The following is a 25,526-nucleotide window of genomic DNA, read 5'->3' as shown; positions in this document are numbered from 1 at the left end:
TTCTCTAAATCCTCGCACCAACGAAAAAATGGCTGACATTGAAATAAGTGTCCAAGGAATAGAAAAGCAACTGGAATCACTCAACAGAGGAAAGTCCACTGGACCTGACGGGATACCAATTCGATTCTACACAGAGTACGCGAAAGAACTTGCCCCCCTTCTAACAGCCGTGTACCGCAAGTCTCTAGAGGAACAGAAGGTTCCAAATGATTGGAAAAGAGCACAGGTAGTCCCAGTCTTCAAGAAGGGTCGTCGAGCAGATGCGCAAAACTATAGACCTATATCTCTGACGTCGATCTGTTGTAGAATTTTAGAACATGTCTTTTGCTCGAGTATCATGTCGTTTTTGGAAACTCAGAATCTACTATGTAGGAATCAACATGGATTCCGGAAACAGCGATCGTGTGAAACCCAACTCGCTTTATTTGTTCATGAGACCCAGAAAATATTAGATACAGGCTCCCAGGTAGATGCTATTTTTCTTGACTTCCGGAAGGCGTTCGATACAGTTCCGCACTGTCGCCTGATAAACAAAGTAAGAGCCTACGGAATATCAAACCAGCTGTGTGGCTGGATTGAAGAGTTTTTAGCAAACAGAACACAGCATGTTGTTATCAACGGAGAGACGTCTACAGACATTAAAGTAACCTCTGGCGTGCCACAGGGGAGTGTTATGGGACCATTGCTTTTCACAATATATATAAATGACCTAGTAGATAGTGTCGGAAGTTCCATGCGGCTTTTCGCGGATGATGCTGTAGTATACAGAGAAGTTGCAGCATTAGAAAATTGTAGCGAAATGCAGGAAGATCTGCAGCGGATAGGCACTTGGTACAGGTAGTGGCAACTGACCCTTAATATAGACAAATGTAATGTATTGCGAATACATAGAAAGAAGGATCCTTTATTGTATGATTATATGATAGCGGAACAAACACTGGTAGCAGTTACTTCTTTAAAATATCTGGGAGTATGCGTGCGGAACGATTTGAAGTGGAATGATTATATAAAATTAATTGTTGGTAAGGCGGGTACCAGGTTGAGATTCATTGGGAGAGTCCTTAGAAAATGTAGTCCATCAACAAAGGAGGTGGCTTACAAAACACTCGTTCGACCTATACTTGAGTATTGCTCATCAGTGTGGGATCCGTACCAGATCGGGTTGACGGAGGAGATAGAGAAGATCCAAAGAAGAGCGGCGCGTTTCGTCACAGGGTTATTTGGTAACCGTGATAGCGTTACGGAGATGTTTAACAAACTCAAGTGGCAGACTCTGCAAGAGAGGCGCTCTGCATCGCGGTGTAGCTTGCTCGCCAGGTTTCGAGAGGGTGCTTTTCTGGATGAGGTATCGAATATATTGCTTCCCCCTACTTATACCTCCCGAGGAGATCACGAATGTAAAATTAGAGAGATTAGAGCGCGCACAGAGGCTTTCAGACAGTCGTTCTTCCCGCGAACCATACGCGACTGGAACAGGAAAGGGAGATAATGATAGTGGCACGTAAAGTGCCCTCCGCCACACACCGTTGGGTGGCTTGCGGAGTATAAATGTAGATGTAGATGTAGACCCTAAGGACATCACCCACATCCATGCCCGAGGCAGGATTCGAACCTGCGACCGTAGCAGTTCCGTACTGAAGCTGTAAAATAGTAACGCAAATCTTAATCTGCAGGAATAGCTTTTTTCTGTACTGATACTGCTGAGAAGTAGCCCAGAAAAGGATGACATTTTGCTCAGCATATCCAGTAGTACGGAAATACTGGACCATTAGTTTTATAGCGTTTAGACAATGCGTATATAGTGTAACATTAGCCATTTATGCCAGTACGTTAATAAAAATTTGATCGTAACTGCGACTGTTTATTCTGAGTTTATCCTATCCTCAGTTAGGGCGTCGAGGTCACCAGAAGGGAGCGAGGCTGTCCAATTTCCCGACGGTGTGGAAGCAGAGCCCTTGGAAGCGTCTGAGACACCAGTTGCGGCATCGGCAGTCGGCGTGGCATCCGCCTCCGAGCCAGCCGCCACTGCCACCCAGCAAGCAGGGGAGACAGAGGAGAGTCTGCAAGCAGCGGAGACACACCGTGACGGCGCCAAAGCGTCCTCTGCGGACGCCGTCGCTCCGGCGCCGGCTGCTGCGCAAGGCAGTGGCGGGTCTCTGAGAGCGGGGGGCGGCGGCAGCGGGCTGCCCTTCTCTGGGCTCATCCCTCAGGGCCTGCCCTCCGTGCCCGGACTGTCTCTCGGAGGCGGCGGGAATGCAGGCGGCGCGGGTGCGGTGCAGCAGAATGTGCCCACGCTCTTCCTCGGAAGTTTTCAGGTATCAGCTTATTAATACGGAGCGAGCACAAGCGACCGACAATTCTCTGTAGTGCAGGGGTGTCCAACACGTGGCCCACGGGCCGCAAGTGGCCCAAAGCAAGTATCAATGCGGCGCTATAGTGAACATGCTCGGTAAAAAAATTATCATGTTTATGTAAAGTTACGATAAATTTAATATTTTCAAGTTGAAACTCCCACCACACGATACTATTCACTCATTGGCCCTTCCCGATACTTTTTTTTTTTTTCAGCGGCTATTGTTACTGTTTAGGGCATTATGTGCGGTCCAAATGTGGCCCGCTTAGCAAAAAGGTTGTACACCGCTACTCTATTATAAATATTAGGCGAGCGCTAGCCAAATGCTTTCGGTCGTGTGCGGATTTGCCGATTGCCGGTCTTTTAGCGCACCGTCAGGTTCGCATCCTTTCACTTTTAAGTGCTAGATTTACGGAAAGCTTCCGACTACTGCTTCTTTTGCTGGCGTAAGTTGCGTCAGCGGTGGAGTGGTCTGAAGAAAAAAATAATGTTACTGATAGAAAAATACACAGGGTGTCACAAAACGAATGGTAGTTATTCAGCAATATAACAGGAAAGATCATTCGAAGCAAAAAAAAAAAAAAAAAAAAAGTTCTAATACTGATATCTTAAGAGGTATGAGCATTCGTTCATCTTCGCTAATATGAAACACATGTCTTACACAGAGCCGGCCGATGTGGCCGAGCGGTTCTAGGCGCTTCAGTCTGGAACCGCGCGACTGCTACGGTCGCAGGTTCGAATCCTGCCCCGGGCGTGGATGTGGGTGATGTCCTTAGGTTAGTTAGGTTTAAGTAGTTCTAAGTTCTAGGGGACTGATGACCTCAGATGTTAAGTCCCATAGTGTTCAGAGCCATTTGAACCATCTGAATCTTCCACTGAGCAACTGCTCATAACTGTTAAGGTATGCACTTTAGAGCCTATGTTTCCTGGGAATTTTTTCCTTGATTTGGTCCTCTCAGAATATGGAAAGCAAAGAGTTTGCACTAGAAGAGATTTGTTTCACAGTAGCGAACATGATGAAATGTTCCTAGCTCTTAAGGTACATATTTTAGAACTTACATTTAATTTTCTTTTTGCTTCGAATGGTCATTTCTGTCATATCTCTGCATATTGACAATTCCTCTTGGATATCATGTAGATGCCATATGTGCCTTTGGGATCCAAGAGATCCACTGTACAGATATCGAAGGAAAAGAAATGTGACTGGCAGAAAATTGCAGAAGCACCGAAACGTCGAACTGGGGCATGAGAAAGACGATAAATCTATTAGAAGCTTGCACCAGGGGGGGAACGGAGAGAATAAGCACACGCTTTGTATTTATTTTAATTAAAAAGAAAAAGCGCATTAAATTTCGGGGAAAGTAAGCAAGTGCGAATATGCGTCTGTAGTGCTGAATAAAATTAAAAACACATGAAATACGTGATTATTCTTGCTGCCTACTTTCATAATAGCTAGAATTACATATTTCGCTATTATGTTGCAGATTTCTGATGATAAATGAACATGGTTTTGCCCCTGTTCACGTTACTTGCTCTCTAAAAATCTAAAAAGTAGATTTTATTAAGTGGCCTATGAGACAGATCTTATGTACATATCATTTCTCATTAATCATATTTTACTGTCACTGCCTTCTTCATAAGTTCTTCAGTATAATCAGTCACTAAAGTTGCTAATGACCAGATTTTAAATGCCAGCTTTTCTCCAAATAATGCTGATCGTTGGTAATTATTTTCTGCCTCTAAATTTCCTCCCAATTGTAATGAGAAGCCAAAGAAAAGCATCAGCAGAAGATTTGGAAAAATGCTGAGGAAAACTGGAGCCATAGTTCAGTGTTACTTGCACAATATACAAATGTTTCATGCTTACGTAGATATTCCGATGCCTAAACTTTTTATTACTTCGTCAAAAACAGTGCGTTCGCTAAACAAAATAATCCGCTTTGACTATCAGAATTTTATATCGTTCCCACAACTGTGTAATGTATCCTATGTGCCGATTATTAGCTGCAAAAAACAATATCGCAGCGTTACGGGCTCTGCTCGTTATCGCGTATTTTCTTTCGTTCGCTCTAGTGAACACTAGCGTATCGTCTGCGAACGCTCGCTTGATTGTCTTCGTTTCCATTCGCTGGGGCGTAACCCTGGCTTTATTACCCGTTACATTCCTGTGCAAAAAAGACGTTGAAGTATCATCAAATCAGTAACACCGATTCTGCGTTTTAAATATGTTTTTTCGCTCGCCCGACTCAGCTGAAAGAAAGTGTGTTGCAGGAGCTTCAAGGCGTAATTTTAATGCACGAGTAAAATGAATAACATCAGTATTCGGTTAGATAAGTGGTTCTAATATCAAATTAAGTGCTTTTTGATATAAATATCTCACCCTCTTGAAGCTTTCGTTATTTGTTAAAATTAACCAATTATCTTTTCAACAGGCCACTGTTTTTATTTCTGGTTGGCGCTAATTTCACACATAATAATTTGTATTTCTATCCAGAATTTGATTTTCTTTCTTTTTTAAAAATAATATATCTACACCCAAGAACATTTTTTTCCATTATTTTATTCTAATCAAGCTTCTGATTTACGTAATCTCTTTCTACTAAGAAAAGTTGTGGTTATTTAAATGAAGCTATCAGTTAACAAATACAGAGTCCACGTTTTTTGTAATATAAATCAAAAGCATAATTTATTTACCAGAAACTATGTAGTGATCGAACAAAAACATCCCAAAACCTACGTTTCTAAGCCTGCAAAAATTAAAATAAAAAAGAAGGGAAAGAAGAAAAAGTTTCAAAATTCAGCCGTAAGCACCGCACTAAACTGACTTCCCACTATACAACTGAGAAAAACAACGTTAGTACTCAAGCCAAAAGTTTGGAAAATACGTCACTTACCGTTTCACTTTATAATCACTTCAAAATGATCCTGTAAACAAATATTTCGCGTTATTATGCAGATAGCTTCACCTTCCCAAGCGATTATCTGTTTTTCAACATATATATTCCTTATATACACGATATTAGGTAGGTATACCCGTTTCTTTGGCTCTTCAGTTTATGTACAAGAAGCAAGAGGGAACGACTGGAACGGAAGACGAGGAGCGGTGTTCTCGGATTAAAAAAAAAAAAAAGTGTAAGACAGAGATAAAGTTTTTCGTCCCTACTGTTCAATCGAGACAATGAAGAAGCAATGACCCAAACAAAAGAAAGATTAAAGGTGAAAGGATATCAATGATAAGATACGCTGATGACATTGCTGTCCTTTCTGGAACAAATCCAACCGATACTAAAAAATGGCTTAAGCACTATTGGACTTAACATCTGAGGTCATCAGTCCCCTAGACTTAGAACTACTTAAACCTAACTAACCTGAGAACAACACACACATCCATGCCCGAGGCAGGATTCGAACCTGTGACAGTAACAGCAGCGCGGTTCCGGATTGAAGAGCCTAGAACCGCTCGGCCACAGCCGTCGGCCGACTGATACTGATCTTCTCGCAACTTGAGCAGCACTGATGTTCTACTTACCAAGTCCTCAGCTCGCAGGGGAGTATACATGCTGATTCTAATTTTTCAGATTCCAGAGGATTCCAGAAAGGCAATAAACAGAGATTTGTTTCCCGTTACACATTGTTCGAATTCAGGGGGAATAGCAAGAGGGCTGAGGCGTGAATGGGAATTTGGAGTGAGAAGGGAAGCGTGCTATGGATGTCCGAGCAGGTGTGCAAAGCAAGCGTGCCAGGCTGGCAAAGTGGTTAGCCCATCTGCCTAGTGAGTAATAAACCCGGTTTTGAATCCTGGTCTTGTTACAAATTTTCATGCGACGCTTCAGTTTTCTTATGTGTATAGTAGATGTTTCAGACTTGAAAAGGTCTCTGGAACCGTATAGTTTCATTTAATTGAAGCACCTGTACCTGGATTTCAGGCAGGATCACCTGTATTATTTGGAAAGCCTCTGCAGTACAGTTTAGTGGGAATATCATGTGGGCTGGTTCGTGAATGGAACTTTGTACTGAGGAGGGAGGTGTGATATGGTTGTCTGTGCAGTCTGTGCCAGCGTGGGGAAGTGGTTAGCCCCGTATACCCGTAGTTTGTTAGGTGTTGCGAAAGTAATGTTAGTATTATGCGGTCTTAAAATTTTTGCTGTTCAGTAGGAGAGATTTCATGTCATCCAGCTGCTCTATCTCACAGGATGCATCGAAGTCTGTATCATATTTCATGATTTCTGAACTGACACAGTTACGATTAAGCATTCTGGAACAGGCATGACGTTGTGTATCCACGGGTAGGCTACATGTAAAGGCCTGGAAATCAAAATAGTGAAAGACGGCATTGTGTCTATCTCACATACATGATAAATGATTATTGAACAGGCTTCTGCCCTCTCACTTCGGACGTGGGAGTAGCACTTGCGAGGTAGTACAGCCGGAAGCAGAGTAAGGCATAGTTTCAGACGAGCGTGCCTGCACGGTATGCGAGAGAATAATATTTTTCTTTTTTTATACATAACGATTTCCTTATGCCATGTAATGTTTTGTAGTCACTCCTTGTTTGTGAACACCTGTATGAAAATCGTCATGCGTGTTCAACTAGTTAATCGTGAAATAAATATCTTTTGGAATTGATATAAATATCGCGTCGCTGTTGCAAAAGCAATCTACCACTTCACACTCCCCTCCCCGCCCCAGGTTACCTTTCGGCAACTCCTCACTAGAAGCTGTTTCCTTTGCGCGACATTACATTATTAATATATGGGTCGCGATATGATTGGTTGCCCTAATTTCTAAAGCAGTAGGTCAGGAAGCTGAAGTGCTCGTGAGCGCAGAAGTAATGAACCAATTCTCAGATTAATTTTAATGTTCGCTTGACCAAGCAGTAATGTTTCACTTAGCCTACCTCGCTAGAGTTTATACATTGTTAAACATATTAGATAACTGAAAGAATTACTTTCAAACTTTTCCTACCGGGATGTGTATGAAAGGGATTACGGCGATCTTTCACATTATTAAATGCAAAGGAATGGTCGGATGTTGCAAAGAGTACTGTGAGGGAATTAACGAGGGACCAGGAAAACTGTCCTGACATGACAGAAGAAGCAATGGGGGTCGATTCGGAAAATCTAGGGGATTTATCTTAGAACTAGAAAGAGCTTTGGAAATCTAGCGATAAAAACAGGCACAGGAAATCGATAACATTCCTTCGGAATCCCTAAAAATCTTCAGGGGAAGTGGTAACCAAATGACTATTCAGGTTACAGTGTCGAGTCTATGAACCAGAGAAAGTCAGACGTTCGGAAAATGTCGGCCACACAATCCCGAAGACAGCGAGTGCAGATACGTGCGAAAATTATCGCACGATCATGATGACATATCCTGCACGCAGCTGACTGACGAGCATAGTACACAGGAGAACGGGGGAAAAAAGATTGAGGACCTGTTAGATGACGACACGTTTGGCTTTAGAAAAGGTACAGGCGCCTGAAAGGCTATTCTGACATTGCGCTCGATAACAGAGGCAAGACTTAAAAAAAACAGAGAATATTTTATAGGATTTATCGAACTAGAAACAGCGTTAAAATGGTGAAAGAGGTTTGAAATTCTCACAAAACTAGATATTAGCTTTAGGGAAAAATGGGTAACACGCAATATGTAAAAGAATAAAGAGGGAATAACAAAAATGGAAGACTAAGAGAAAATTATTCGGATTGCAAAGTATATAAACAGGGCTTTAGTTTTTTCCCTGTTTTTCAACCTACACATCGAATAACTTACTTACTTTTACTCATCTGGCCTCACAAATCACAGTCGATCTATGGCCTCGTCAAGCAGCCTCACCACAGCGTTCTATCTTTAGCATCATCTTACTTTGCTCCAAGTGTCTAAAGATCCTTGGCCACTTGGTCTCGCCGTCTTATTTTCGGTCTTTCTTACTAAAACTCTTCGCCCTTCGGGTTTCTTCTAAAACTTCTCTCAGACTTGATCCCTCCTATCTTCTATAGACGCACGCCCGGATCATCTCAGCCTCCCTGTTTTTGTTCCTGCAACTATATTTGGTTCATTATACACCTCCATGAGCTCCCCATTTTTTTCTTATGCGCCGTTCTCGTCCCTCATAGATCGGTCCAAATATCTTCCGTGGGATTTCATTTTCAAAAACCTTTAACTTTCTTTCTGCTTACTTATCTACTCTCCATATTTCTGCCCCATATAGTAATACAGGACGGATTATGGTTTTATATGTTCTTATTTTGGTCATTCTTGATGAAATTTGGATGATAGTAGCTTGTTGAGTGATTACGATCCTCTGGATGCCGTTTGTGTCCTCGATTGTGCTTCTTGTTTCTCATCATTTCTGTTATTTATTCTGAATGGTATACATTTTAACTCCTCTGCTTCTTCAAACACATTGACATCTGTATGTTTCTCGCCTTTTTGTAGCGTAGTTTCTTTATAACCTCATGAATTTAGTTTTCTCGCCATTTACCTGTAATCCACCTTCATTAGCTTTTGGCAATAGCTTTCTTGCCAGTATTTTCAGGTCACATATATTTTCGGCAATTACTGATACATCCTCTGCAAAGGTCAGCACATTTTTTTTTCCTATGCTCAGTCCTCTGTTTCGCTTGTTGCTTCCAGTGCACAGGAGTGGTGGTATTCCATCTCACTGCCTGACTCCTACTTTTTTGTCAGAAGCCGTGAAATATTTCCACTATCCCTTCTGAGCCTTCAATTGTAACTTTTACAAGATCTGTAATCTTCTTTGGTATTCCAAACTTCTGCATTTTCTCCCTCAACTTTTCTCTGTTTATGGTATCGTTAGGCTTTTTTAAAAGCTACAAACAATATTGTCATTCTTTTGTTGTATTCCCAATATTTTAATGCGGCTTCTTTCAGTACAAATATCTGACCGGTGGTGGCTCGATTCTTCATAAATCCCTCTTTCTTCTCATCTGCTACCTCTTTTAAATATATTTCCAATCTTTTCTGGAGAATCTTGGATAACACTTTGTAGCCTGTGCTAATTAATGAGATGCTTCTTTAATTTCTGTATTCTTCTTTACCGCTCTGTTTATAGGTTGGTGCTATGACTGCTTCTTTCCACTCAGGTGGCATTTTCTCTTCATTCCAAATGTTGGTCACGAGTTTGTGTAGTTGTTTCTCAATTCTGTCTCCCCCATTCTTAAATAGTTCAGGTGTTATTACATCTCTGCCTGGAACTTTGTTGCTTTTTAGTATTTTGATTACATCCACAGTCTCTTTCAATGTCGGCGTTTCAGCTTCCTGCCCTATATTCTGATATTTATGTTGTTCCTCCCTTACTTCGACAATTAAAAGCTCCTCAAAATATTCCTTTCAAATTCTCACGCTTTTTGTCCTCTCCAAAACTGTATTGCCATTTTTTTCTTTAAAGCCATACACCCGTGGTATACATCCTTTTCTTTTCCCTTCTTAGAAAATTCATGGTTTCCCTGAAAGCGTTTTGATATCCTTCTTTGTTTTCGTTGGAATAGTCCTGCAGGTGGTTGCCCTTGCCTGCTCTTCTTTCTTTCTCTTTTCCTCACATTCTTCCGAAAACCATGATTTTTCTTCCTACTTTTCCTTATTCCGCACACTTTTACTGCTGCCTCTTCCACATTTGTTTTCAGTATTTGCCACTGGCCTTTAACGCTGAGGTTGTCTTCCGTTGTCAGAAACTCAAATCTGTTTTGAAGCTTAGTGACAAATCCCCGCTCCTGTTCATTATCTTTCAATTTGTATGCGTCAGTAGTCCATTCTTTTATAATATTTGCTTCCTTTGGTTTTTCTATGGCCCTTCGTTGTCGTACGTCTGTCGTGATTAGGTAGTAGTTTGTGCCTGCCTCGGCTCCTCTTATAGTTTTCACACTCATTGCTTTTGTGCCTTTGGTCTACCAGCACATGGTCTATTTGGTTTTATGTTCCAGATTCTGGCGATAGCCAGGTTGTGTTCTGAATGACCTTCAGGGGAAAGTATGTCCTCATAATCCTTAGGTTGGCTGTGTTTGCACAGCTAAGAAATCTCACTCCATTATCATTACTTGCCACGTGTAAGCTCTCTGGCTCCACTATTCCATTGCAAATGGTCTCCCTATTGGCTTGGCGTCTGCAACAGTGAGCTACATATCATTTCCTGGTGACTTCCTGATTACTTCTCCAAATACTTCATAGAAACGCCTTTTGTTTCATCCTCCGGTACCTCAGTTGGCGCATGTAGCGTAATTTTTCTTATATTTGCGAATCTACCTCTCAGTTTTATAATAGCTACCTGTCACCAGTTTGTTGACAAGAAATTATTGCCACTGCTGTTCCGTTACTGTTGCGTTTCGTAACAGATTTCTTTCTATGAGACAGGTTGTTAGCACAATGTCCATCTCCCAAACCAGAGGGTCAGGTCATAGAATAAACAATGACAAAAGTGAAAGAGATATTCAGGAGGGGGAGTAAAATTAAATGTGCTACAATATCAGTGATGAGAAAGGTTGTTCACATTGCCATTCTCAATAAAAGTGAGGAAGGGTTACGGGATCTAATGAGAATGTAGACTGGACTGAGAATAAACCAAAGACAGATGAAAAAGTAAAATAACATATGACGGGTGAAGCACGTAGAATATAAGAAGCAGATTAATACAGGCAAAGAGGGTATTACTCGCTAAAAGCCCGCATCTCGTGGTCGTGCGGTAGCGTTCTCGCTTCCCACGCCCGGGTTCCCGGGTTCGATTCCCGGCGGGGTCAGGGATTTTCTCTGCCTCGTGATGGCTGGGTGTTGTGTGATGTCCTTAGGTTAGTTAGGTTTAAGTAGTTCTAAGTTCTAGGGGACTGATGACCATAGATGTTAAGTCCCATAGTGCTCAGAGCCATTTGAACCAACTCGCTAAAACACGCTCACACGGGCCCAAATACTGACAAGGAGAGAGGAGATAGTATGCTATGATATATGTTAACCATCGGGTAATAACTTGCATTATACTAGAGGGAGCCTTGATGGCAAAAACAGTGGGGGAAGATACAGACCCGTTTCGGTTATTTTGAGAAGCAGTATGTCGAGTGCTCACTTTATACACTGTCACTACGCTGCAATTCAGTTGAGTTCAATATAAAGGAGACGCGGCGCTTTGTTTTACTTTCGTTTCTACTGAAAACACAATTAAGAATAGTAATGACAACTGTTTTGCGCTCGCATTCGGGAGGACGACGGTTCAATCCCGCGTCCGGCCATCCTGATTTAGGTTTTCCGTGATTTCCCTAAATCACTCCAGGCAAATGCCGGGATGGTTCCTCTGAAAGGGCACGGCCGACTTCCTTCCCCATCCTTCCCTAATCCGATGAGACCGATGACCACGCTGTCTGGTCTTCCCCAAACCAACCAACCAACCAACCAACTGTTTTGCGTTTTTCCCAAACCTTTATCTATAGAAGGTCAACTGAAGTACTGTTACGTTTTATTAAGAGGAAATAATTTTAATATTTATCACATATTTTGCCTGTTTCTAAACGTACCATTAGTGATTTGATGTTTCTATGGCTTACTTTCTTTGTCATGGCACATATATGCCGCTAGTGTGGAATGAGAACAATCAATTCTGGTTAGATGTAATACATATTCAGAAAGAAACTGCTTTAGGACGTAACCAAGAACTGTTGTTGTTCTAGTAGTCATCACTCAAAAGATTGGTGTGATGATTTGTCCTCGCTAGTCTATCTAGAATAAGGCTTTTTTTCTACGTAGCTCCTATATTCTACATCGATCTAGAAGGGGAGCAGGAAAACAACTGAAATTTCAAGGGTTGGCAGGGTATGTGATGGTGCTGCACTGGCTACAGTATTCAGTCAAATTTGCAAATAACTTGATAGTATGAAACTAAATATTAGTATTAGTGCTAAAAAAGAAACAGTGAAATTACGCTTACGGCATAAAGGACAGATATCTAAAGGCTGTCAATTAAACTAAATACATAGGTATTTCAATCAAGAACAACTTATAATGGGACAATCAAATAGACAATGTGGGAAACGCGAACTATTGGATCCCTACCAGATAGGACTACTAGAAGACATTAAAAAAGTTCAGAGAAGGGCAGCTCATTTCGTATTATCGCGAAATTTGGGAGACAGTGTCACGGAAATGATACGCGGCTGAGATGGCAATCTCTAAAACAAGGGCGTTTTTCGTCTAGGGAAAATATTTTCACTGAATTTCAATCACCAGCTTTCTCCTCTAAATCAAAAAACATTTTGTTGACGACTACCTAAACAGGAGAAAATAATCCTCGTAATACAATAAGAGAAATCAGGATTCCCACTGACAGATTTAAATGTTCGTTTTCCCCTGCGCTATTCGGAATTGGACCGGTAGAAAAACAGTCTGCCAAGCACTTAAGTGTGAATTGTAGAGTAGTCATGTGGATTTAGTTGTAGAAAACGTTGCACCCCTTCTGGCCTGGAAGTGTGAAATGATTCGGTTGAGAAGAGTGTCATAGACGTTATATTCTCTCCTGAGAAAAGCTGCCCCCCAGCTGGCGTGACTGGTCCTTGATATCCGGGTAAGAGGATGTCCGAGCTGGTCCATGGATGTTCTTTGTGGATCTCGCTGGGAGTACCTCATTATCACGCAAATAGTCCAAGAGAAAGTGCCATCTGCAGAAGAGCATTCTCCTAACGGAAAATGGCACCATGATAGTATCGCATAAGAGGAAACACATGAGGGCGCAAGATGTCCATGACGTACCGTTATGCTGTACAACAGAATATATGACTCCACAGCTATACTAATTCCCGCAGACCACGCAGGATTTAGGAACAAACGGAGCTGCTGTGAACAAGTCCTTGCCTTAATCTCATACAATGAGTCAGTCTTTCAAAGGGCCCAAAAAACCTGTGTGGCTTTTATGGACCTCTCGGCCGCCTATGATACGATCTGACTCGACGGACTCATACTCAAGCTGAAAAAAGCGATCCCCTGCCGCAAGACAACTAAACTTCCGGAAAAAATGTTGAAAAATCGCTACTTCAGAGTGAACGTAGGTCAATCTACGAGTAAATCCTAATAAACAATGGGCTCCCACATGGATCAGTGTTGGCTCCCCTTCTCTTCAACGTATACACGAGTGACATGCTATGCAGATGACATTGGAATAGACAGTCAGAGCAAGACAATCGAAGAGGGGGAAGCTGTTATGTCAACGGACCTTCAACTTCTTAACCAGTATTACACGAAATTGAGGCTCTGACCAAATATACAAAACTGAGGTAAGCGTATTCCACCTGAACAATCATGAGGCAAGACGAGAGTTACAAGTAACATTCTGCAATGAGCGATTGACGCACAACAGCCATTCAAATATCTAGGAATCACTCTTGACCGGTCACTAACCTATAAAAAACACCTAGAAATAACCGGTCAAAAGATAAAAAATCGAAATAACGTATTAAGGAAGCTGACTGGAACCTCCTGGGGAGCTCAAGCTAACACCCTACGCACCGCAGCATAATCTCTTGATTACTCGGTGGTAGTCTGCGCCCCAATCTGGTACAAGAGCACACAAACGAAGAAAATAGATGTCCAGCTTAATACCACCACGAGTATTGTCTCAGGAACTCTGCAATCAACTCCACTTCCCTGGCTTCATGCCCTTTGCAATATATCGCCTCCCTCCCTCAGAAGGCAACAAGCAGCTATCCGAGAATGGAAGAAAATTAATGACCCCTCTGTCTCTGAAGATATACCTATCCGACAAATATTGGACCATCTACCAACTAACCGCCTAAAATCCAGGAAACCTATATGGGAAGACGAAGTCCTCAAATTCCCAGAAAGGTACGACATAGGAAGGGAATGGAGGCAATACTGGTCGCTGAATAATCACCATCCTCTCATCACTGATTTTGATCCTTCAATACCGGTGGAAGGAATGTAGATGCCGAGAAGAACTTGGTGCAGACTTAATCGTGTGAGGGCTAACCACGGCAGGTGTAAGGCCATTCTTCACAAATGGAAACTCACTGATGACCCACGATGCGACTGTGGTGCAGAAGAACAAACAATCCCTCACCTGATCTTCGAATGTCCTGCGAGGAGGTTCGAACGAGAATGGAGGGATATCGTGAATGCTACTCCACGTGCTGTCCACCTGCTTAGATGTGGACTTGTAATAGATGCAGTGGCTGTCTCCCTAATCTTTTGCATATTGTTGTTTGCAATCAATCATTTAATAATATATTTGTAATTCGTTTATTACATTAATTAATAATATGTGTGCAATTTTACTCTGTAGATGCCATACGCTAAATAAATAAATAAATGGCACCACAGTACCCTCAATCGCTACCAGCCGTGACATGAACTCGTACCCGATTTCTCCCCATGCCTTGGCGTCAGGACCAACACTGCTACAGCTCTCCAAAACACTGGAAAATGGGAAGCATGGGATCTCTCCCGAGGTCCCCACCTTACGAACGATGGTGGGCATTCTGGATAGCGCAGAACCACGATTCATTGCTGAAAACAATTCGTAGTACATGCTTCCAGGGCGACACCAGCCCTCCTAACGCAGCCGTTCGTGCTGTGGTGTTAAAGGCACCCTACGCATAGGACGGTAATTCAGTAATTCCCTAGCCTCGCTGTGGCAGTCGCCGACCAATGGTGCGGGGTGACACAGGATGAGGTAGAGAATCCATTGCTTGTTCTTGAACGGCGAAGGGATTACGTTGTGTTTGGTGCACAATATGGCGATTCTCGCCTTTTGTGGTCAACCGAAAACGTGACGAGTAGGCCTATCCTCAGGTGTTTATGCAACATGGTGGCGCTGTCACGTCCGAATATCTCACAAATCTGGATATTTTACGATTCGACAAGCTGGCTAAAAGAGACCTACACGCAATGAGGCCCCTTGCAGATTCTGTCAGATGCTGATAACGCTGTCTCACATCAGTGTGCAGCATCCCCCCTGTCCTTCAAACTAATCGTTCAACATCTGACGCTTCAGAACAAGGATTGGACAAAAATATGAGGACATCAAAAACATATTACCATGCCTAATACGATGTAGGGAACCATTTGGCATCGAAAGCAGCTACCAGTCGTCTCGGAATGGATAAATACGGGTCCTACATGGTTTTCAACAGCACGTTATATCATTCGTCCTGTAAATTAGTTTCAAGTTTAGATAACAATAATGGAGGAGGGTCGAGGTCACGCACCCTTCTCTCTAAAAAAGAACACAAAGGTTGAATAATATTGAGATCCGGTGACTTTGATGGCCAGAGAAGCTGCCACAATTTCTCCTCGTGCTCACAAAATCTGTCGTCAACGGTGCAGGTTGTGTGAATAGAGGTCCTATAGGCCTGGAACAGAGCATCATCGTTAGGAAACAAACATTATACTACGAGATGCACCTACTCAAAATTATTGATTAGAAATGGAGCTCGTCGTGTAATTCCCTGCTTACGTGGCTCCCTTCATGTTATTTTGGTACTAACTGGGATTGTGTGTGAGGCATTGGTTCAAATGGCTCTGAGCATTATGGGACTTAACATCTGTGGTCATCAGTCCCCTAGAACTTAGAACTACTTAAACCTAACTAACCTAAGGACATCACACTCATCCATGCCCGAGGCAGGATTCGAACCTGCCACCGTAGCGGTCACGTAGTTCCAGACTGAAGTGCCTAGAACCGTACGGCCACACCGGCCGGCGTGTGAGGCATTCAGTTCTGCAGTGACTTCTGCAGCTGTCATCCTTTTCAATTACCGTTTGTCACGATCACCAAACACACACTTTCGTCTGCGTTGTGACTTACAGGATCGCGTTTTTCCGCTTTCCCTGTATGCGGTATAGGAGCCTCTCGAAACACCAACCACTCTGGCTCTCTTGGTTACAGAAGCACGCACCATACGAACACCACGTTCGTATTCACTTAGCTTCGACACAATGCACTCACAACTACACAGAGCACTGTTATGTCCACGAATGACTCGTGCAACGTATTGAGGACGTGGCACAGGCGCCGTTCGTGGTCAAATACACCAGCACAATCTGCAGGCTTGGTTAGCATCTGCATTTAAGATGAAGCATGCGTATCTCGCTGTGTTTCTGTATTTTTGGCCAACCCCTGTATTTCCTATCAGGCCTGGTAACAACACTGAAGCCGTCGGCACACGGACCGTGCTGTCGAACGTCAACGTTGAGCGTGCAAAGTTCAACGTGCTGCTGAACGCTCAGGAACGATGCGACTTGTGCACATGGTACGTGGGCCCCAACGTGGTATACGCGATCGTGACGCACTCCAGAGGCAGTTGAGGGATGTTTCTAGTTCGTAAATCACAATGTTTACTCAACGGGCGCGCGTAAAATTCGCACGTTAGCTCTATTAAAACGCACATTTTCTCCATCGTTCATGAAAAGGAAGGTACCGTTTCCAATCAATAAGGACACTGGCTTATAAAAGTTCCATAACAAACAGTGCGGTACAAATTTGGAGTACTTCTCCGCATAAGATAAACATTATTTCATAATTCACACATTTTAGTAAGACCCCAAGGTCAGTCTTACTTGATCACTGTTCCTACCCGGTAGCAGAATCTTTGCAATATGTGAATTACGAAGCGTAAAAGAAAAAGGAGCAAAATATCTTTATACAAGCAGAGCAAGCTGTCCTGTAGATTAAGCCAATCGAACAAAGTCACCCCTCAAAAAAAGGTGAACTTATATTTACATAACATCAAATATTATAGTATATACTTATATGAAACTAATAATAAAGTATCAGAATCTAATAAAAACGCGAATGTTAGGATAAAAGTCTGGAAGTGTCAAAATGCGAACCGCCACCCCAACCAACATCTCAACAGAGGACAGTGACGCTACTCATTACGCTGTACGAACTTCACACCTGTACATCTATCATATTATGTTACCCCATGCTGAAAACCTTAATCGTAGATATGTTAGTAATTGAAATTTAATTATAACAAATTGTACCAAGAACAATTCGTTTTGGGTGGATCATCAGTGTGTGGCTGCCTTCAAATAGCCTACTCTCATAATACGCAAGTTACAATAATTCTTTTACCACGAATATAATGTTTCTCATTATTTTATTGGAATGAATCACACAGTTACCAACGAGTTTTCCAGTGAGTCTCAATTTGCTGGTGCTCAGGCTTGAAATGAATGCCAATATGGCGCCTCAGAACTCTGTACTGAAGGGAGACGGCGTGCTTGTGACGTAGATGGCGTTGTGCCATCTCATTGGTCAACGCTCAGAATATTTGACATGTCAGATATTGCTCTGCACGTTCGGAAAGACTCCCGAGCGTGCTATACCACGCTATGACGTCAGAAATTCGGCACGCTCAACGCTCTACGTTCGGATGCACGGTCCGTGTGCCGACTGCTTAAGCACGCAGAACACTAATGCACTCTGGTGGCTGGTGTGCCAGTTACAGAGAATTGCACGTATAATCACTTACTTAGTGGCCGATGGTGTTAACGTGGTCTAAGTTACATTGACATCCACCAAACGCTTCTGAGCGCTTCACTGTTATTATCAGGTTGCGTCTGTCAGATGTTAAAATATTCCTCTTTTTCAAAAACATTTTTCTTCGTATTACCAGTCTATATTTTATATTCTGTCATCATTAGATATTTTTCTGCCTCTATATCAAAACTAATCTACTACTTTCAACGTCTAGCTCTCTAATCTCTATCAGTTCGCCTGATTTAACCCCCTCCTTTCCACTCTATTTATTATACTGTTGTTAGCTTTCATCCTGTAATCTTTTTTAAGCCACTGTTCAAATCCTTCAACTGATCTTCCAGGTGCTTTGCTGTCTCTGACAGAGTTAAACGTTACTCTTTAAAGTTTTTATTTCTTCTGCCAGGAGATTATTTTTTTTTTTTTTCAAATTTGTTCTTAGTTTCATTTACAGTTCGCTCAATGTACGGATTGAATGTCGTGGGGAATTGCTTACAACAACGTGTCATTCCATTCTCAGTTAATATCTCCCTCTTTTGTTCTTAGGTATGCTTGAACTTTACTAAAAACTTATGTTATACATATAAACTTTAAAAATTGCTTTTATGTTTCACTTCCTTAATTTAGTTATGAGGACTTCCCTTTTTCATCTTATCCATACTGCAATTAACAACTAACTAGAAAGTGTGTTGTTTGATTTCCTCTGACCCTCTTGAATTTTGCTTTGTTGATTTGGAAAGGTGTCATTCTAGCAAAGTAAAACAAAATGCGTAGCTTTAAAAAAAATTAGTGATGAAATCATTCCTAAAAAAAGTCTATGATGTAATGCAGCGATGTATACTCCGATTTACCTGCAGATACTTTAATTTTGATAAGTAAGGAGTGCTATATTTACTCTTACCCTCCGTGCTGCCACATTCAATACAGAGCGAGTATTACCCTCTAAATGTTCACCTGCCGAGTGGCGCATACTCATAAATACGGCTAAAATACGCCGGAAAGAAATCTTCCAATTATCTTTCACCATTATACAACGCTAAAATTAGAAATTTTGTAAGTTTCCGGGACCACTGTCACTGCTAGAGAGACTCCATATCTAAGGACCTTTTCTTTTCTTGGAAATGAGCTGGTAAACGTAATTTTCTTTTATCATTTAATAGCTTTCGTTCCTTCTCATAAGGAAACCGGACAAACAGAGAGAGAAAGATATAGTTTTTCTCTTTACACAGAACGCCCGCTAATTATGCTAATATACTGTAATGAAAAAGTATAACAGTAAGATTACAAAAATAGAAATAGGTTTTATCTTGTTTATTGTAAATATGCTCCTCTAGGCTACGATGTATGAAATACGAATTAAATAACCACTCTCACAACTTACGATGAACGTAGCGTGAACATTACATTAACACTGCGTCGGGAACTTGGTGCCCAACTTCAGCTTTTGGCGGTAGGGGGAATAACTAAGTTGAGAACATTTGTGAGGATGCACATCTGACATTTAATAACACACTGACTGACAAAAAACTTTAAGCACCGATAAGGTATGGCTGGATGTCAGTGTAACTTCGCGCACGTTCACACCCTCAGAAGGTATGGAAATAATCAGAGTTGCAATTCCTGTAGCAGGTAGAACGGACACCAGAGTGAACTGGTATTGCTCGTGTTTAGTGTCGGTACCAGGCCTGGTTTATGGTATATAAGAGTTGTGAACAATGTCAGATGTTGAGTGAACACTGTGAAGGACACAGGGATGCAGCGTAGTACGAGGGTAATCCCAAAAGTAAGATCTCCTATTTTTTTGTAAGTACATAGATCTGTTTATTTCTACAGTGGTTTACATCAGTTTACAGCTTGTACCTTTTGCTATTTTTTGACATAATCACTATTTCTGTCGATGCATTTCTGTATACGCTGTGGCAATTTTTGTATGTCCATGTCATGCCAGGTCGCCGCCATGCTGTTCAGAAAGTTATGAACTGGCGTGATTGTTGCTTGGTCTCAGGTGTAAGTAGTATGCCCAGGTTTCGACACCCGTGACAATTGAGTCCAGAAAGTTGTCACGTTCGGCTGCAAGGCGGTGAAGAAAAGCGCGGGAAGCATCAACTTGTTGCCGCATGTGATCCTCAGTCAGCATGCGTGGCACCCATCTTGCCCATACCTTCCGGTAGTTCAATGTTTCCGTTAAAATTCTGTGAGCGGTGCTTCGGGAAACCTCAGGAACCAACATGCAGAGATCATCCAGGGTGATCCGCCGATCTTCACGCATGCTTTACTCAACCTTCAACACTGTCTCCTTAGAAATTGACGGTCTCCCGCTCCTTTGTTCGTCGTGAATTTCGGTCCGACCAGCTGCAAACACTCGGACCACTTCGAACATTTTTGACATCCATGCACGACTCACCATACACTTCTGCCAATTGGCGATGGATTTCAATTGGCGCAGTGCCCTTTGCGTTCAAAAACCGAATAACTGCTTGCAATTCGCACTTGGCGGTTAACATCCAACGGGAGCTCCATTCTCAACGGTTGCCAAGCCAAGACAGGGCGCCTCGGCGCGGCGTGTGCGTGTTCACACACAGCGCGTGAAGCACTCTTCATAACAGTGTGACCAATTGCCGCACAGAGTTCTGTACTTATAAAAAAAATAGAAAAACTTACTTTTGGGATTACCCTCATAGTATGTGACGGCGTTATCAGCACCTGACAGTAAAAGCGGCCTCATTGTGTGCCTCCATTTTGTTGGATAGTCGAATTGTCCAATATTCAGATGTGTGGCAGATTCGCCAGTGAGAGTGATGCAATGGTGGACTGCATGGGAACGTGAGGGCGGGCATACTTGTTGTCAAGTTTCCGGTCGAACACATCTGACCAACGTAAGGGAGGGTCGCTCTGTTGTGCAGTAAGCACATTGTAACTCCTTCACATCTGCGCCTACCATCCGAGAACACGTGACGGACTTCCTGCAGCTTTTGTGTCACTTCGCGCCATTGGCAGGAGACAATCAGCAGCCGGACTATTACCGTCTCGTGGGTAGGCTGCCATTAATACCACAATGCAAACGGCTCTGTTTGGAGTGGAGCTTATGACCATGACCACCTTGGACTGGTGATGAATGTCGTTGCATTGTGTTCAGCGATGAATCACCGTTCGGTTCTGTACTTGACAATTGTCGTCGAGCACGACGCGACCAGAGGAATGGTCCCATTCCACAATGTTTTGGAGAGAAACAGACCGCGTTGTTCCTTGTGTCATGGTATGGGGAGCCATCGGGTATGTCTTCAGGCCGTGGCTGGCAGTAATGAAGGTAATTCTGTCGGCACAACGACACGTCACTGTCCTGAGACCTAAAGTGTTACCTGTAATGCAACAGTATCGTGGTGCCATTTTCAACAGGGCAATGCTCACCCAACATGGCACGTGTCCCTATGAGAAGACTGTATGATGTTGAGGTACTCCAGTGGCCAGCAATATCCCAATATCCGCGATACAGCAGCTTTAGGCACCATTTACAACCGAACCGAATATGTGCATGTATTCAGGTCAGAGGAGGTGCAACGTCATACTGATGAATGGGCTTATACCACCAAGTACTTTGTAAATTTGTCTCGAGTTAGTTACCACATAGCCTCTCAACCTAAGAAGTTTCATTTTGTTTTACCGTCTCCGTCTTATCGCTTCACATTTTTGTCAGGCAGTGCAATATCCAATGGTACCACTCATTATTTTTCTTATCATGACGTACTTCAGGGACTCACGCCTAGTGAGTACGTGGCTGGCGACCACGGGGTCCCGAGCTGAGTCCTGGCATTGCTTCCACTTACTTATGCCAGGCTCCTCACTTTTATCTTTCCTATTTGGCCACCCTGACGCTATTAGGTTTCGAGGGCTAGGGGTCTTCCATTTCCAACCTATACTTCTACTGAGCCGAATATCTCCCGGGATAAGGAGATTACCTTCTATCAATTGCCAACGGCCTTCTAGGAGGGCGGATGAGCGGCTAGAAGGAAGGGCACTCTCTTGCCCTTGGGGTGGGAAACTGCTCCTAAAGGCGGAGGAGCCACAAGGTGGCCAACGGCATAGAATGGAGAAGGCAACGGGAAACCACTCCATTAAAGACCCAGGCGGGTATCCCAAGCATCAACAGCTTATGATGGAAAGCTCTTTGGTTAAATTCTCCAGAGGTAAAATAGTCCCCCATTCGAATCTCCGGGCGGGGACAACTAAAGAGATACCAAAGTCCAAAAGCATTAATGTAAGAAGGATAGCAACATGGAACGTCAACTCACGTCTTAAATGTGATAAACTGGAAAACTTGAAAATGGAAATGAAACAAATGGATATTGATGTACTGGGAGTCTCAGAAATGAGATGGCCAAACGCTGGTGACTTTTGGTCAGGGGATTACAGAATCATACACACTGGAACAGCACAAGATAATCCCGGGATTGCAGGAGTGGGAATTATCCTCAATAAAGAGATGGGGTTAAGAGTAAAAGGATTTGTTCAACGTAGTGAGAGGATAATTTATGTCCGATTTGAAACCAAACCAAGAGACACAATCATAATCCAAGTATACATGCCAACTACGAGGCACGAGGATGATGAAATCGACATGCTGTATGACCACCTTGAAGAAGTAATTGGCAGAATTAAAGGAGCTGAAAACATTGTCATCATGGGAGATATGAATGCCGTTGTTGGGGAAGGTAAAGAAGAGGATGTGGCAGGGAATTTTGGATTAGGATTAAGAAATGAAAGAGGGGATAAACTTGTAGAACTCTGCCAAAGAAATAAACTTTGCATTACAAATACCTTCTTCAATCATCATCCAAGAAGAAGATATACTTGGAAAATGCCTGGTGACATTAACAGATATCAAATTGACTGCATATTAGTGAAGCAAAGATTTAGAAACCGAGTTAAGGACAGCAGATCATATCCAGGCTGTGATGTGGAAAGTGACCACATACTCGTTATGATGACGACTGAACTAAAATTCAAGAACATTAAAAAAAGAAGTACATGTAAATGGGATTTGACAAACCTGAAAAACGATAATACACTGAAGCACTATCAACTAGAAACAGACAAGAAAACAAATACACAGGGCTGCAATGACATCCAAAGCAGCTGGGAAAAAATAAAAACTGGTATTTTAGAAGTAGCAGAAGAAGTAATAGGAAAAGAAAGGACAGAGAAAAGGAAGGAATGGATCACTAATGACCTACTAAATATGATGGAAGAAAGAAGGAAATTAAAAAATTCTGTGAAGAAGGAAGACCAAGAGAAATACAAGAGTCTGAAAAACAGAATCAACAGAGAGGCAAAACCAGCAAGAGAAAAATACCTTGATGATCTCTGTATTTCAGTTGAGGACAACATGAGCAAGGGAAATATCGACAAGGCCTATAAATGTGTGAGACATTGCTTTGGAGACAGAAGAAACAAGTGTAGGGCTGTGATGGATGAAAATGGCAATATGTTGGATGACGATGATGAAGTTGCAAGAAGAAGGAAACAACATATAGGAAAACTGTACAGCGGACCAGACCTGTCTGAAAACATCATGGAAGAAGAAACAGAAGTAGATGCACACAACATAGGTGAACCTATATTAAAGGAAGAGTTTGAACTAGCTCTGAAAAAATTGAAAAACAACAAATCGCCTGGTATAGACAATATCCCAGCCGAACTTCTGAAATCTGGAGGAGCAAAACTGAATCAGGAGTTGTATAATCTTGTTTTCAACATCTACGAGCAGGGTAAAATTCCTACAGACATTGAGAAAAACATTATGATCCCCATTCCAAAGAAGGCAAATGCTACAAGATTTGAAAATTATAGGACGCTCAGTCTAGTTACTCACGCCTCTAAAATATTAGCCTCAGTTATCCTAAAACGCATAGAACAAAAAGTCGAAGCTACACTCTCCGAAGACCAGTTTGGATTCCGGAGAGATAGAGGAACCAGAGAAGCAATATTTGCTCTAAAACTAATAATAGAGAAACGACTAGATAAGAACCTGAAAACATACATAGCTTTCGTAGATGTAGAAAAAGCCTTTGATAATGTTAAATGGGATAAGATGTTTGAGGTACTCAAAAAAGTAGGAATAGACAATAAAGATAGAAAAATGATATGGAACCTGTACAAAAACGAGACAGCAGTTATCCGTGGACGGACAAAACAAGAAGAGGTGCAGATACGGAAAGGTGTCCGACAAGGTTGCGCACTATCCCCTGTTATCTTTAACGTGTACATTGAAGAGGCGCTGAAAAAAGTAAGGGAAAATTCACAGACAGGTGTAATAATTCATGGCCAACGAATAGATATGATAAGATATGCCGATGATATAGCTGTCATGGCTGAAAGTGAAGAAGATCTTGTAGTCCTACTGAATAGAATGGATAAAGTTATGGGTGAAGAATATAATATGAGAATTAATAAAGCAAAAACAAAAGTAGTGGCATGCGACAAAGAAGATCAAGTGAAAGTCCAAGTTCATGTAGGCAATGAACTGCTTGAACAAGTTGATAAATTTACTTATCTGGGTAGTAAATTATCAGGGATGGAAGGAGCAAGGCAGAAGTGAAAAGTAGAATAGCTCAAGCAAAGGCTGCTTTTAACAAGAAGAAAAACATATTAACATCTAAGAGCATCAGCCTTGAAATCAGGAAAAGATTTTTGAAATCATATGTGTGGAGTGTGGCATGCTATGGATGTGAAACATGGACTCTCGGGACAGAGGAAGATCAGAAGCTAAATTCTTTTGAAATGTGGTGCTATAGACGCATGCTCAAAATAAAATGGATCGACAAGGTCACAAACGAAGTGGTTCTGGAAAGAGCAGGTGAGAAGAGAAGCTTCTGGAGTTTCATTGTTAAAAGAAGAGTGCAATTTACAGGCCATCTATTAAGACATAAAGGACTCCTGAACACAATCATAGAGGGATATGTCAAGGGAAAAAGACCAAGAGGAAGACCACGACTGAGGTACATGGATCAAATCGTGAAAGATGTGGGATGTAACACCTATAAAGAAATGAAGAGAAAAGCTGAAAGACGCACAGAATGCAGACAAGCTGCCATTGTAGCTGTTGCAAACCAATCCTTGGATTGACCACTACAGAATAAGAAGAAGACGTACTATATCTGGCATTACCTGAAGAAAGTGGTTGGAGTTCATATAATGCTTGTAGAATTACTATTAATATCTAATGATTGGTCTGCGTCACTGTTATTAACAACTGTTATTAACAACATGCTCTATCCTGAGCATAGAAAATAGTGCCAGAACGTAGAAATAACTGAACTGAATCTCACATATTAGCTATTTATTCAGTTGTCTTACCTGTAAACTGTGTTACTGAAATATTATTAGGACTCTTGAAAGTAATCATCAGAGGCAGCCACTCGGTACCCACTCTCCGATTCAAGCCTCTTCTAGACTTTTCAGTGCATTATGGTTTTCAGCGTAGATATGTATGTTGTCCCGTACGTTTCCAAATGTCTTCTATCCATCTTTCATTAGGGCGTTGTCTGGATGTTTTCTTATCTCTTAGATTCCAGCAGTGAAGTTCATTGAATCATCCATCATCCGTATTGTTATATCTTCTACACCATTCCGCTGCCTAGTTCACTTGCCCGTCTTCTCTTCCCTGCTAGTAAATCCCAACAT

General features: G+C 42.1%; 1 protein-coding gene across 1 annotated transcript in view; it reads left to right on the top strand.

Annotated features, from left to right (window-relative positions):
* The window catches only part of LOC126162857 (uncharacterized), a 103,959-nt gene that overhangs the window by 64,202 nt on the left and 14,231 nt on the right, over positions 1–25,526 (top strand). Inside the window, exon 5 of the mRNA XM_049919637.1 lies at positions 1,888–2,315. Coding sequence (XP_049775594.1) covers positions 1,888–2,315 — 428 coding nt within the window. The remainder of the gene's footprint in view (positions 1–1,887; positions 2,316–25,526) is intronic.

This window comes from Schistocerca cancellata, chromosome 1, assembly GCF_023864275.1.
Source record: "Schistocerca cancellata isolate TAMUIC-IGC-003103 chromosome 1, iqSchCanc2.1, whole genome shotgun sequence".
Lineage (NCBI taxonomy): Eukaryota > Metazoa > Arthropoda > Insecta > Orthoptera > Acrididae > Schistocerca > Schistocerca cancellata.
This window is presented reverse-complemented; position numbering and strand designations above follow the sequence as displayed.